Raw genomic sequence first — 13,661 nt, forward strand, 5'->3', positions numbered from 1 at the left:
AAGGCATTTTCCTTAAGTTTGGCACCAAAACTGAAATGCAGGAAACTTGACCTGACTGAATAAAATACATTTATACCTTTTTTTTTTTTACTCTCCTCAGAATTTTGTTTCTACATTCTAATGTGTAGCGGTGTCTCATTGTAGATTTAATTTGTATTTCCTAACAATGAAGTGTACTGAATACTTTTCTGTATGCTTACATATCTTCTTTGGAGAAATGTTTACTCAAATATTTTGCCATTTCTAGGTGTGTCTTATTTTTAATTTCTAAGATTTCACTATATATTCTGGATATCAGTCTGCTATCGGACAAATGATCTGCAAATATGTTCTTCCTGTCAGTGGGCTTGTCTTTTTTTCTTTTTTGATGTACCCTAGACACAAATGTAAGAGCTAAAATTATTTTTAAGAGGATAAAACATAGGGTAAAATCTTTATGAGTTTGAACTATGAATAGAGTTCATAAATATGATACCAAAAGTATGAGTAATGAAACAAAATTTGGTACATTGAACATAAAAATTAGTTTTTCATTTCAACAGACGTTGTGACAGATTTAAAAACTGGATTGTGTTGATGATTAATCAACTCACTAATATACTAAAATTATTGAAGTGTATATTCATAGTGGGTGAATATATGATACATAAATTTTACATCAATGCAACCGATAATAAGCAATCACAATCAGATGAGTGTGTGTGTATATTCTGAGTCACTCAGTCATGTCCAACTCTTTGTAAGCCCATGGACTATAGCCCAAAAGATTCCTCTCTCCATGGGATTCTCTGGGCAAGAATACTAGAATGGGTTGCCATTTCCTACTCCACATGCTCTTCCTGACCCAGGGATTGAACCCATGTTCCTGCATTATTAGGAGAATTTTTACCACTGTTTCACCTGGGAAGCCCTCATCAGATCAGTAGTTGCCCAGAAAAATAAAGTGAAGGATCTCAATGAAACTAAGGGCTAGTGAACAAACTAATGATATAGACAAATCTTACACAAGACAGTCAGGAGAACCTGGTGTAAAATAAATAAACTGGGAACAAAGAGGGCTATAATGAGGGATGGGTTTGCTTTCACTGTATGAGAGTGACGTAAGGCACTTTTCCAGTGAACTTGGGAATATGGATGGAATTGCTGATTTCTCCTAAAACACAAATTGGTAAATTGATTCAGACAAGAGTCCAGTTTAACACGGGGTCATTGGCTGCCGTACGAACCAGGAGCTGATCGCACAGGTGACAGAGCAGCCTGATGGTCCTGAGGTGCAGCTAGGAAGGCAGAGAGAGGCATTATGAAAGTGAAGGCAGCTGGAGAAGAAAAAGAGGGATGAGGGTGCAGACTGGGCAGGCAAGTGTGGAGGTAAAATGATGAAAGGCAAGCCCCTGTGGCAGGAGGGGGTCAGAGGTCAAGGCCCTCCCTCACTGCAGAGTGCACAGGCAGGTCCCAGCCCCTGCAGTGACAAACGCCCTGCTGAGTGGACAAGGCAGTGGCTAGCCTCTCTGAGGTGCCATTGGCCCCACGTGTCAACACTGAATCTCCCCACTCCTATGGGCTCCGTGACTTCACTTCTAGGAGTGTTTCCTGTAGATACCTTGGCCCAGGAGATCTTAATCTAGTTTCTTTGCACCATTTTCTGAAAGGGAATTGTTGGAAAAGATCCTAAATGTCTCTCAATAAGGATCTCCATGTGGAAATCCATGAACATATCAGGATTCCCTGGAGAGAAGGATGGGGAAGTTGTCCAACATGTCTTTCTAAGAGAACAGACTAAGTTTGGGGAGAAATGTTTTCAAGTTCTTTGAAACTGCATATTAAATAAGTACAGTGAGCACAGAACTTGGATGTAGTCAGGGCAGAACACATGCTGCTGAAACTGCTGGGTTTGAAAGAAAGAAGTTTTTTGGTAGTTTAGAACAAAAAAAGCAAGTGACATATGCTACACAACAATTAGAATTTCATTCAACCTGTTTGTAATAATATGTGCAAGAAAAAAAATGGAGTACTACATTTATAAAAAGAGCCGTGAGCAAAGAGCTTTTATACTCAGGAAAAGTACAATGCACTGATCCACATCCAAAGACATGAAAAGTCTTCAGAAAATAAAGGACCTAGGAAGACACTGGTCTAAGGACATGTAGTAAGGTCCTATTTGCAATTATTTTTCAGTTAAGACTTAGGGTTGAAAAGACACATGCACTCCAGTGTTCACTGCAGCACTATTTACAACAGCCAGGACATGGAGCACTGACACATCTCATATGTAATATTTAGGAATAAGGAAAAGTGGCAATTAAATGTACTAATTAAGTATATGGCATTAAATGCTAATCTTAATTAATTAAATGTATACCAATTAAACTGTAATGGATGAAGTCTACCTCACTATTACTGAAGGCCTGAAACCACTCTTGAGGTATCGGGGTTTTTAATTTTTTAATTTCCTTTTTCTACTACCTTTTTCTTTCTTACTCTCAGCCATCATTTTAATTTTTCATGATTGTTTAATTTTGTGGAAGTTTCTTGTCAGCCTTGACTGTGTTGGAGACAGTGCTTTTACGAAGTAGACTTGGAAGGACAATCCAGTACCCCTGGAAGTCTTCTGAATTCCAGAACCATGTCTTTACAACCATAATGTGGCAGGATCCACCACTCCAGCCAGAGTAATAACACACACCACTGCCAGCTGTTTTCAGAGCCATGAAACACATAGCATGTGAGCTATTTAGCTTGTAGCTCAATGCCCAGATCCATCTAAATCCTTCCACACACATACTCAGATGAAATTTAAGGGTGAGATGTTTTTCTAATTAATGCTCTAAATTTTCTGTAAGTGATTTACCCATGGTTTTCATTCAGTTCCTGCTTAATTAAAACTACAGGATTAGGTGGGTCTGGTGTTTATAGATTGCTATATTCTACAACTATAAAATGTAAAAGATCACTTAAAGAGTGATTTTTAAAAAACCGTGCTGTGTGTGCGTGCTCAGTCGTGTCTGACTCTTTGCAACCCCGTGGACTGTAGCCTTCCAGGCTCCTCTATCCATGGACTTTTCCAGGCAAGAATACTAGAGTGAGTTGTCATTTCTTACTCCAGGGGATCTTCCCAATCCAGGGATCAAACTCAAGACTCTTGTATCTCCTGCATTGGCAGGCACATTATTTACCACTGCACCACCTAGGAACCTCTTTAAAATCCATCAGAGCCTTTTTATCATGCTTGGGCTGAGGACTTGAAATCCTAAACCAGTCATTTCATATCTTCAGGAGATTCCATATCGACAAAAGTAACCAGTCCACCAATGATTTCAGTGGCCAATCTTTTACTTTTGTTGTTGTTGTTGATAGTCTGTTTTGTTTTGGTAAAAGCTAGTTACCCTTCCGGGCTTCCCAGGTGCCTCTTGTAATGAAGGAGACTCGGGTTCGATCCCTGGGTCAGGAAGACCCCCTGGAGAAGGAAATCGCTACCCACTCCAGTAGTCTTGCCTGGAGTCTCATGGGAAATCCCATGGACAGAGGAGCCTGGCGGGCTTCACAGTCCATAGTGTTGCAAAGAGTGGAACATGAGTGAGCGTCTGAGCACAGGACAGTTAGCCTCCCTAAGTCATGCCTTCAAAGGACACTTTCTTCAAGCACACATGATAATTTAAGGAGTCACTTGGAATACCATGCCTTGGAAAGTCAGCACACGTTGTTCACTTAGGATGTAATAATCTCCAACAAACAATTCTCAGTTTCCATTTTTGATTTTCCAGTTCTTAGAAATACTCGATGTTCTATGTTTTTTCATTCATAATCTTTTTGAAAGAAACCGACATCTATTTTAGATACTTCAAGCAAAAATAAATTAAATATAGAGAAATGGTGCTTACAAAGCCTATAGACATCTTGGATGAGTTAAAGTCACTAGATTTTTCTTTTCCTTTTGTAGTTGTGATCTATATAGTCAGAAATATTCTCCTATGACACATGGCATAAAATGGTTAGAAATCCCTGCTGATTATGGAGACATCCCTGAACATTTCTGAGGATAAGGCGATTAACTTTAAACCCCCCTAATGTGTGCTTATAGAGATAACACAGAAGGGTAAGAAAGAATTGTATCAAAATAAAAGGAAAATGAAAAGAAATGGGAAAAAAACCTCAACATGGACTCACAGTTGTCCACCTCAGGATTATGATATAAAGTGACATGGAAAATATGACAGAGATTGTTGCTCTTTCATTCAGAGTTTTATAAATATGTTCCAAATGATACAACGTGATAGATACACAACTCAGGGAATGTTACAGCAAACTAGCAACATTCTCCTTCTGCTCCCAAATATTAGAGTCTAGAAAGGAATACAGAGGTACAACGTAATGAGTTATCTGTACTGGTGATGAAAATATGGGAGAGCAATATTTAACTTTAATTTTAAAATCATCAAATTGGTATGTTTCAGTTTTTGTCTTTTTCTCTTTTTCTCTCGTGTAACTCTAGATTCTAAAGATTGACTGATTTCTAGGAAATTTGGGTCCATGGATGGATCAATGTTGTCAGGATTGTCATTTGGTCTCCATGTTTTCATTCTGTTTACCATATTGGCTCCTTGTATGACATTTCCCTTGGTCATTTTGGTAAAAATCTCACCAAGTATTTCTTCAGGGAGATAAGGGGCTCTTCAAAGTTAGCCTGGCAAAAGTGATTACCTGGTGGTGGAGGAATCATTTTTTTTTTTAAGTTCTACCAGTTTATTGCTACCAACCCATCTCCCTCCATCGTCATGCACACATGCTCAGTCATGTAACCCCACAGACTGCAGCCCTCCAGGTTCCTCGGTCCATGGACTTTTCCAGGCAAGAATACTGGAGTGGGTTGCCATTTCCTTCTCCGGAAATCTCACCAAGTATTTCTTCAGGGAGATAAGGGGCTCTTCAGAGTTAGCCTGGCAAAAGTGCTTACCTGGTGCTGGAGGAATCATTTTGCTGTTAACAAATCCACTATCATCCCGTGGAAGGAGCAGAGGCACAGGGTACCAACAGGAAAGAAGCCTTGTACCACAAGGAGGGGGTGGGATGGGAGCTGGGCAGACAAAATATAAAGATGTCAGTTGGATCCTTCATCAAAGATAACTTTCTAAAGTGTGAAAATGCTCTGCAGATTGAAACATGAAGAGTTACTGGGTGCCACTGAAATGTAAGGGGCAGATGGGTAATAAAACAGTTCAGGCAGAGGGTACTCTATGAGTTGAGGCACAAAGTTGAAAGACAAAATTTCGTGACAAGCATTGGTATGCCTTATGAAAGGAGGAGGAGCCAAGATTAAAGTGTGCTTTAAGTGAGAAATGATGGGGCAGCAGATTACCAGTCTAGAGAAGTATGGATGGATTTGAGAGAGATTTACTGGAAGATGATTTTTTCTCTAGGTAACCTAGACACTAACGAGAATCACTATATCCTCCTCTCACCATGACCCCTGCATTTTGTTCACATCCACACACTACATCATCCTTAAAGTATTATTATTGGGGCCACCATAACCCCTTTATCCAATGTAGTAATTCCCATCACATTTCCCCCCTTACCGTGGTTTATTTTTTTCATAGTCTTTTTTCATATGAAGACTTCAGTCATTTTATAATGCATGTTCATTTGCTTATCTTTGTATTTCCTGCAGTTTTTTTGAAAGCAAGATTTGGCCCATTTGTTCACTGCTAGATCCCAGGTAGAACAGTGCTGCTACACATGGCTTAAATAACAGCATCTCAAATGGAGCAATCGCAGGCTGCATCTCAAATCAAGGGTCTTAAGAGATACTGAAGGATGATAACTCATCACCACCAGTGGCTCCTAAGATGCAGCTGCACAGCTTACAAGGCTTCACTCCCTCTCCTGCCTGCAAGAGTCTTCAGGGTCATCAGTGCTGGTGGAAGTTGACTCTGGCTTTCTGAGCACTTGTGTTGTGCCCTTACCTCCTGCCAAGACGGTTTTTGGTTCACTAGAAACTCTGATGACAAAAGTACACCAAAGCCATTCACTGAAATAGCTTTCCGTCCCTAGTATTCTGTAGGTAAAGTGAGTATGGAAGGAACCCAGGGATGGTTTGTGAGCAGGTCCTCTCTGCTCAGAGCACCAGTTCTTCCCTGGGCAGGAGGAAGATGTGGGGACACCCAGTAGCCCTTCACTGCAGCCCAGAGACTGGCAACTAATCAATTGCAGTGTTCGGCATCTTGAAAACAAGTAATGACATCTTTTGCCATTATTTCATATGGAAAATTGCTTTTGAAAAGCTTTTCTAAGATCAGCACGTTTTCAGAAATACCTCCCTCAGTTGTCAAGTGTACCTGACTTAATATGATCCTCTCTTCCATTCTAGCCTTCAGGATCATTATTATGGATCTTTATTTCAATCCCTAACATTGCTGTTTCAGAGGCAATGTGCATTTTTGGTTAGACTGGAAGTATTAGAAGCTAAGCCAAATCATATCAAACTACGAGTTTTCAGAGCATTTTTGAGACTTTTTACTAAATGAATAATTGAGATTTTTATCTTATGTTCCTCAAGGAAGCTGCCTCTTTCCTCTCTTGTATCAATAATTGTTCATAATCAGAACTTGTTTTATGAGTTCTATGCCTTGACAATCATATGATTCTTACTGTGACATGTTAAAAAGTACTTTCTCAGAGCAAAAAATTCATCATCCATCATCATGGCTTTTAGCATTTTGAGTATCAATTGCTCCTATTATGGTGAGTTTCACTCATTTTGAACAGGGTGTTTAACTAACATTCACTTATATACTGCTGCTGCTGCTAAGTCACTTCAGTCGTGTCCGACTCTGTGTGACCCCATAGACGGAAGCCCACCAGGCTCCCCCGTCCCTGGGATTCTCCAGGCAAGAACACTGGAGTGGGTTGCCATTTCCTTCTCCAATGTGTGAAAGTGAAAAGTGAAAGTGAAGTCGCTCAGTCGTGTCCAACCCTTAGCGACCCCACGGACTGCAGCCTACCAGGCTCCTCCATCCATGGGATTTTCTAGGCAAGAGTACTAGAACATGTTAAAATGCTCACCATGAATGGTGGTCTCTACATTTCTTATCCCTCAGCATTTTAAGAGTTTCTCAGGATTGTGTGTTCCAATGTTCCAAGATAGTTTACATTAAAAAAAATTCTAATAGCATTGCCATGTTTAATTTGACTCAAATAATATTTTGTTTTTAAAATTCCATCCTCTCTCTTATCCAGTGTCTTTATTCTCAAATTGCAATATTATCTTATCAAATCTTCCAACAAAATATATGCAATTTCCTTTCACAATTATTGCAAATTAAGTCATCAGTGAAATATTCTGCTACGGAATAAAAAAGCATCTTTACATTTCAACTATTCAAATATAAAACCCAATATGGTGAAATACATTATGGCTAAACTGAATTACTTTTAGTTTTATAGACTTTGACATTAATACCACAAACTTTTTATAAGTTTTGCTACAATAACTTTCCATTGTACATTTTAACAGATTGCATTCCTTAACTACTTTAATCAGAATCAGTTGTAATGCTCTTAATGAACTGAAAATGTTTTTCAGGAGTATAAAACAGAAATGTACTCTGACTGTTTTCTTATGCATTTTTGCATTAATACATTGAAAAAGATTTATATATGCAGAAAAATAATGTTATCCTTCATTGATACCAGGTATTTTTGAAATATTCTAGCACCTTATATTGACCTTCACCATAAATAATACCTTTAGGTTAACTATTGTCATTAAAGAATATTGAATTGGTTGAAATAAATCATGTTACATAGAAAAACTGTAGCAGTCCACAGTCTCAGGAGAAGCATTTGACCTGCATTTGGATGATGTACTGCCTCAGAGATGCATCCCACGGGATGAGGTGTAATCATACCCATTTTAGGGGATTACGCAAGCAGAAGTGGATAGTGTACTTCATAATACACACACGGATAATGGTTGGAATTTCCAAGTTCTACTGAAGTGTGTGATATTATTTTCACAAGTATTACCTAAAAAAAAAAAGTATTACCTCTCTGGCTTCAATTCCCAGCTGCATTCACAAGATTTTTGACATTCATATCACACACACAGTGGAATATTACACAGCTATAAAAAAGAATGCATTTGAGTCAGTCCTAATAAGTGGATGAATCTAGAGCCTATTATACAGATGAAGTACGTCAGAAAGAGAAAGACAAATATTGTACATTAACACATGTGGAATCTAGAAGCAACAGTTAGAACCCTGTATGGAACAACTGATTGTTTCAAGATTGAGAAAGGAAGATGACAGAGCTGTCTCCTGTCACCCTATTTGTTTAACCTGTATGCCGAGCACATCATGAGATATGCCAGGCTGGATGAGTTACAAGCTGGAATCAAGATAGGTGGGAGAAACAATCAGCAACCTCAGATATGCAGATGATACCACTCTAATGGAAGAAAGTGAAGAGAAACTAAAGAGCCTCTTGATGAGGGTGAAGGAGGCAAGTGGAAGAGCTGGCATAAAATTAAATATTAAAAAAAAATAAGATCACGACACCCAGCCATATTACTTCATGGCACATAGGAGGGGGAAAGGTGGATATGTGACAGATCTCTTCTTGGGCTCTAAAATCACTGTGGATGGTAACTGCAGCCATGAAATCAGAAGATGATTGCTTCTTGGAAGGAAAGTTATAACAAACCTAGACAGTGTGTTGAAAAGCAGAGACATTACTCTTCCGACAAAGGTCCATTATAGTCAAGGCTATGGTCTTCCCAGTGGTCATGTATAACTGTGAGAACTGGGCCATAAAGAAGGTAAACGCCAAAGAATTGATGCCTTTAAACTCCTGAAAGTTCCTTGGACATCAAGGAGATCAAACCAATCAATCTTAAGGGAAATCAACCCTGAATACTCATTGGAAGGACTAATGCTGAAGCTGAAGCTCTAGTATCCTGGTCATTGGATGCAAACAGATGACTGATTGGAAAAGTCCCTGATGCTGGGAAAGATCGAGGGTAGAAGGAGAGGACGTCAGAGGATGAGATGGCTGGATGGTGTCACTGATGCAATGGACATGAACTTGGGCAAACTTCAGGAGACGGTGAGGGACAGAGAGGCCTGGCATGCTGTGGCCCAGGGGGTTGCAAACAGTCAGACTCAACTCAGTGACTGAACAACAACATGGCATCTAGAAAGATGGTATGATGAATCTACCTGCAGAGCAATAGTGGAGACACAGACAGAGAGAACAGACTTGTCTTGTGGACACAGTTGGGGAAGGAGAGGGTGGGACTAATGACAGAAGAGCATGGCAACATATACATTCAGTTCAGTTCAGTTCAGTCGCTCAGTCGTGTCTGACTCTGCGACCCCATGAATCACAGCACGCCAGGCCTCCCTGTCCATCACCAACTCCCAGAGTTCACTCAAACTCATGTCCATCGAGTTGGTGATGCCATCCAGCCATCTCATCCTCTGTCGTCCCCTTCTCCTCCCGCCCCCAATCCCTCCCAGCATCAGTCTTTTCCAGTGAGTCAACTGGTCGCATGAGGTGGCCAAATACTGGAGTTTCAGCTTCAGGAGCAGTCCTTCCAATGAACACCCAGGATTGATCTCCTTTACCATATGTAAAATAGACAGCAACTGGGAATCTTTTTGTGTGACAAAGGGAGCTCAACCCAGTGCTCCCTGACAACCTACAGGGGTGGGGTGGGGAGGGAGATGGGGTTGGGATTCAGGAGGAAGGGGGAAAAGTATACCTGTAGCTGATTCATGTTGATGGATGACAGAAACCAATGCAATATTGTAAACCAGTTATCCTTCAATTAAAAAAAAATCTAGAAAAAATACATTTGATTCATGACAGCTTTAGATGTGTCTGTGTGTGTTTTAAAATGTATTTAATCATTTGGCTCTGTGGATCTTAGTTGCAGCATGTGGGATCTAGCTACCTGACCAAGGATCGAACCCAGGCCCCTTGCATTGGAGCACAGAGTTTAGTCACTAGACCACAAAAGAGTCCAGAGAAGTGACAGCTTTAATCTTTCTGTTCTGTCTCTTGAGGATGCTTGATTCTATTGGACCTTAAGATGTGATAAGAACAGAAAATCTGGATTATGTTGGCTCTATGTTTTGTCAATGACTCAGGTTCTTCCAGTTTCATTGACGGTGACCTGGTCCACATCAGTGTATATTTTAAGTCAGCCTAGCTGTGGCTTCACTGCTATGGCACCTGCCTGGATCCAGCCTCTTCTTGGGATGCTCCTCTTTTCCACATGTCAACTCTTCCCTTGCCCTTTGAAGACAAAACTCATCTCTCACTGTCGGGAATTATGGTTTGTATCCCTTAACTTCACCTTAGACAAGATCTCTTTATTCTTCTGTGGTTGTTGACAAATTTATCAAAAAGTACTGAACCCGATTTCATATTGGAGCTCCAACTTCATCTATGTGTGGCTACCTCACAGTGTCTTTACATTCCTATTAGCAGATGCTGTGGCTTCTTTGGCTTTGAGACTTATTCCCTCCCCTCTCATTCCCAACAACCGGTAAACATCCAACACTGTCTCTGGTTTTTACAGATCATTAAGTAACCATTTGTATTTGTCAGGTATAAACATATGAAATAATGTTGAGCTTCATCAAGGAAATAAGGCTTATGCAGTAGAATGCAGAAATTCTTTTCAAAAATGTTTCTATTGCATATCATTTTACTGTAACTTGATAGGATAATGTTTAAAAAAATCTGCAACAAGTTGATTTCTGCCACAAACACATGTGCTTGGAGGAGGACCTCAAGTTCCAAAGCAGAATGTTGCTGGGATAACACTTTGATTTTGGACTTTAGAGACACCAAGCAGAGAATCCAGCAGTGGACTGTCTCAACTTCTGACCTGCACAGCCCTGCAAACAGTACCTGGGAGTTGCTGTAAACCATCAAGTGAGTGGATGTTTGTTATTCAGCAATAAAAACTATTACACCACACATGTACAGAGGGGCAGTAAAAGAAGGGAAGGGAGAGGAAGAAAGGGAGAAGAAAAAAGAGGAGGAGGGAAAAGGAGAAAGAGAGAGATTTAATTAACGAGAAAGGGACTACAATTCCTTCCTCTTCTACTCAGGACGCTCTCCCTCAGAGTGAGCGTGTGGAGGAAGACACAGCTGCACTTCCTTCCAGTGTCCTAGTTTGTCCACCGCTTTCACAGAATGAACTTCACACATTACTGAGACTGATTTTTTGCTTCAGAAAGGCCATTTCCTATTACATATATAATAATTTGTAATATATATACATATATATATTATACTATTATTTATAATTATATATTACTTATAATAAATATTTACATATAATATATACTATATAATATATAATTATATATTTAATATTATATCAAACATACAATATTAAATATAAGGCTTATATTAATAAATATACAATGTATTATATTATATATAACATTTTATGATATAATATATATATTATATTGCCATACTTGCAATAATTACTATATAATTATATTATATAATTATAAAATAATATATAAGTAGATATAATATATGATTATAGTTACCTATTGTATATAATTATATTATATATTGCATGTTAATACAATCATATATATTATATAATATACATTATTTATATCCTATATATTATATAATATATATTATTTATATCATATATAACTATATGATTATATATATGTGTTAATATATGTTAACATCTGTCAATATGTTAACATATATATGTTACTTTCATCAAGAGGCTTTTTATTCCTCTTCAATTTCTGCCATAAGGGTGGTGTCATGTGCATATCTGAGGTTATTGACATTTCTCCCGGCAATCTTGATTCCAGCTTGTGCTTCTTCCAGCCCAGCATTTCTCATGATGTACTCTGCATAGAAATTAAATGAGCAGGGTGACAATATACAGCCATGACATACTCTTTTCCTATTTGGAACCAGTCTGTTGTTCCATGTCCAGTTCTGTTGCTTCCTGACCTGCATACAGGTTTCTCAAGAGGCATGTCAGGTGGTCTGGTATTCCCATCTCAGAATTTTCCACAGTTTGTTGTGTTCCACATAGTCAAAAGCTTTGGCATAGTCAATAAAGCAGAAATAGTTATTTGTCTGGAACTCTCTTGCTTTTTCGTTGATCCAGCGCATGTTGGCAATTTGATCTCTGGTTCCTCTGCCTTTTCTAAAACCAGCTTGAACATCTGGAAGTTCACAGTTCATGTATTGCTGGAGCCTGGCTTGGAGAATTTGGAACATGACTTTACTAGCATGTGAGATGAGTGCAACTGTGCAGTAGGTTGAGCACTCTTTGGCATTGCCTTTCTTTGGGATTGGAATGAAAACTGACCTTTTCCAGTCCTGTGGCCACTGCTGAGTTTTCCAAATTTGCTGGTATACTGAGTGCAGCACTTTCGCAGCATCATCTTTCAGGATTTGAAATAGCTCAACTAGAATTCCATCACCTCCACTGGCTTTGTTCGTAGTGATGCTTTCTAAGGCCCACTTGACTTCACATTCCAGGATGTCTGGTTCTAAGTGAGTGATCACACCATTGTGGTTATCTGGGTCATGAAGATCTTTTTTGTATAATTCTTCTGTGTATTCTTGCCACCTCTTCTTAATATCTTCTGCTTCTGTTAGGTCCATACCATTTCTGTCCTATTTAGAGCCCGTCTTTGCATGAAATGTTCCCTTGGTATCTCTAATTTTCTTGAAGAGGTCTCTAGTCTTTCCCATTCTGTTGTTTTCCTCTATTTCTTTGCACTGATCACTGAGGAGGGCTTTCTTATCTCTCCTTGATATTCTTTGGAACTCTGCATTCAAATCGGTATATCTTTCCTTTTCTCCTTTGCTTTTGCTTCTCTTCTATTTACAGCCATTTGTAAGGCCTCCTCAGACAGCCATTTTGCTTTTTTGCATTTCTATTTCCTGGGGATGGTCTTGATCCCTATCTCCTGTACAGTGTCATGAACCTCTGTACATAGTTCATCAGGCACTCTATCAGATCTAGTTCCTTAAATCTATTTGTCATTTCCACTGTGTAATCATAAGGGATCTGATTTAGGTCATACCTGAATGGTCTAGTGGTTTTCCCAACTTTCTTCAATTTCAGTCTGAATTTGGCAAGAAGGAGTTCATGATCTGAGCCACAGTCAGCTCCTGGTCTTGTTTTTGATGACTGTATAGAGCTTCTTTATCTTTGGCTGCAAAGAATATAATCTAACTGATTTTGGTGTTGGCCATCTGGTGAGGTCCGTGTGTAGTCTTCTCTTGTGTTGTTGGAAGAGGGTGTTTGCTATGACCAGTGCATTCTCTTGGCAAAACTCTATTAGCCCTTGCCCTGCTTCATTCTGTACTCCAAGGCCAAATGTGCCTGTTACTCCAGGTGTTTCTTGACATCCTACTTTTGCATTCCAGTCCCCTATAATGAAAAGGACATCTTTTTTGGGTGTTAATTCTAAAATGTCTTGTAGGTCTTCACAGAACCATTCCACTTCAGTCTTCAGCATTACTGGTCGGGGCATGGACTGGGATTACCGAGATAATGAATGGTCTGCCTTGGAAATGATCAGAGATCATTCTGTCTTTTCTGAGTTGCATCTAAGTACTGCATTTCGGACTCTTCTGTTGACTATGATGGC

General features: G+C 39.3%; 1 protein-coding gene across 30 annotated transcripts in view; it reads right to left on the bottom strand.

Annotated features, from left to right (window-relative positions):
- Window positions 1-13,661, bottom strand: part of LOC129542117 (uncharacterized) — a 99,011-nt gene that overhangs the window by 55,012 nt on the left and 30,338 nt on the right. For 24 of the 30 annotated variants that reach the window (XM_088844939.1, XM_088844944.1, XM_088844943.1 and 21 more), the window contains one exon: window positions 4,952-5,071. The exons of 4 other annotated variants lie outside the window; for them this stretch is intronic. In XM_088844939.1, the coding sequence (XP_088701065.1) occupies window positions 4,952-5,071 (120 nt within the window). Of the gene's footprint in view, window positions 1-4,951; window positions 5,072-8,042; window positions 11,449-13,661 lie in introns of those variants that run through there. 2 more of the 30 variants (XM_088844953.1, XM_088844960.1) reach the window with 2 other exon arrangements.

Source organism: Moschus berezovskii, chromosome 17 (genome assembly GCF_049115385.1).
Source record: "Moschus berezovskii isolate FMDL1 chromosome 17, NW_MosBer_1.0, whole genome shotgun sequence".
NCBI classification, from domain to species: domain Eukaryota; kingdom Metazoa; phylum Chordata; class Mammalia; order Artiodactyla; family Moschidae; genus Moschus; species Moschus berezovskii.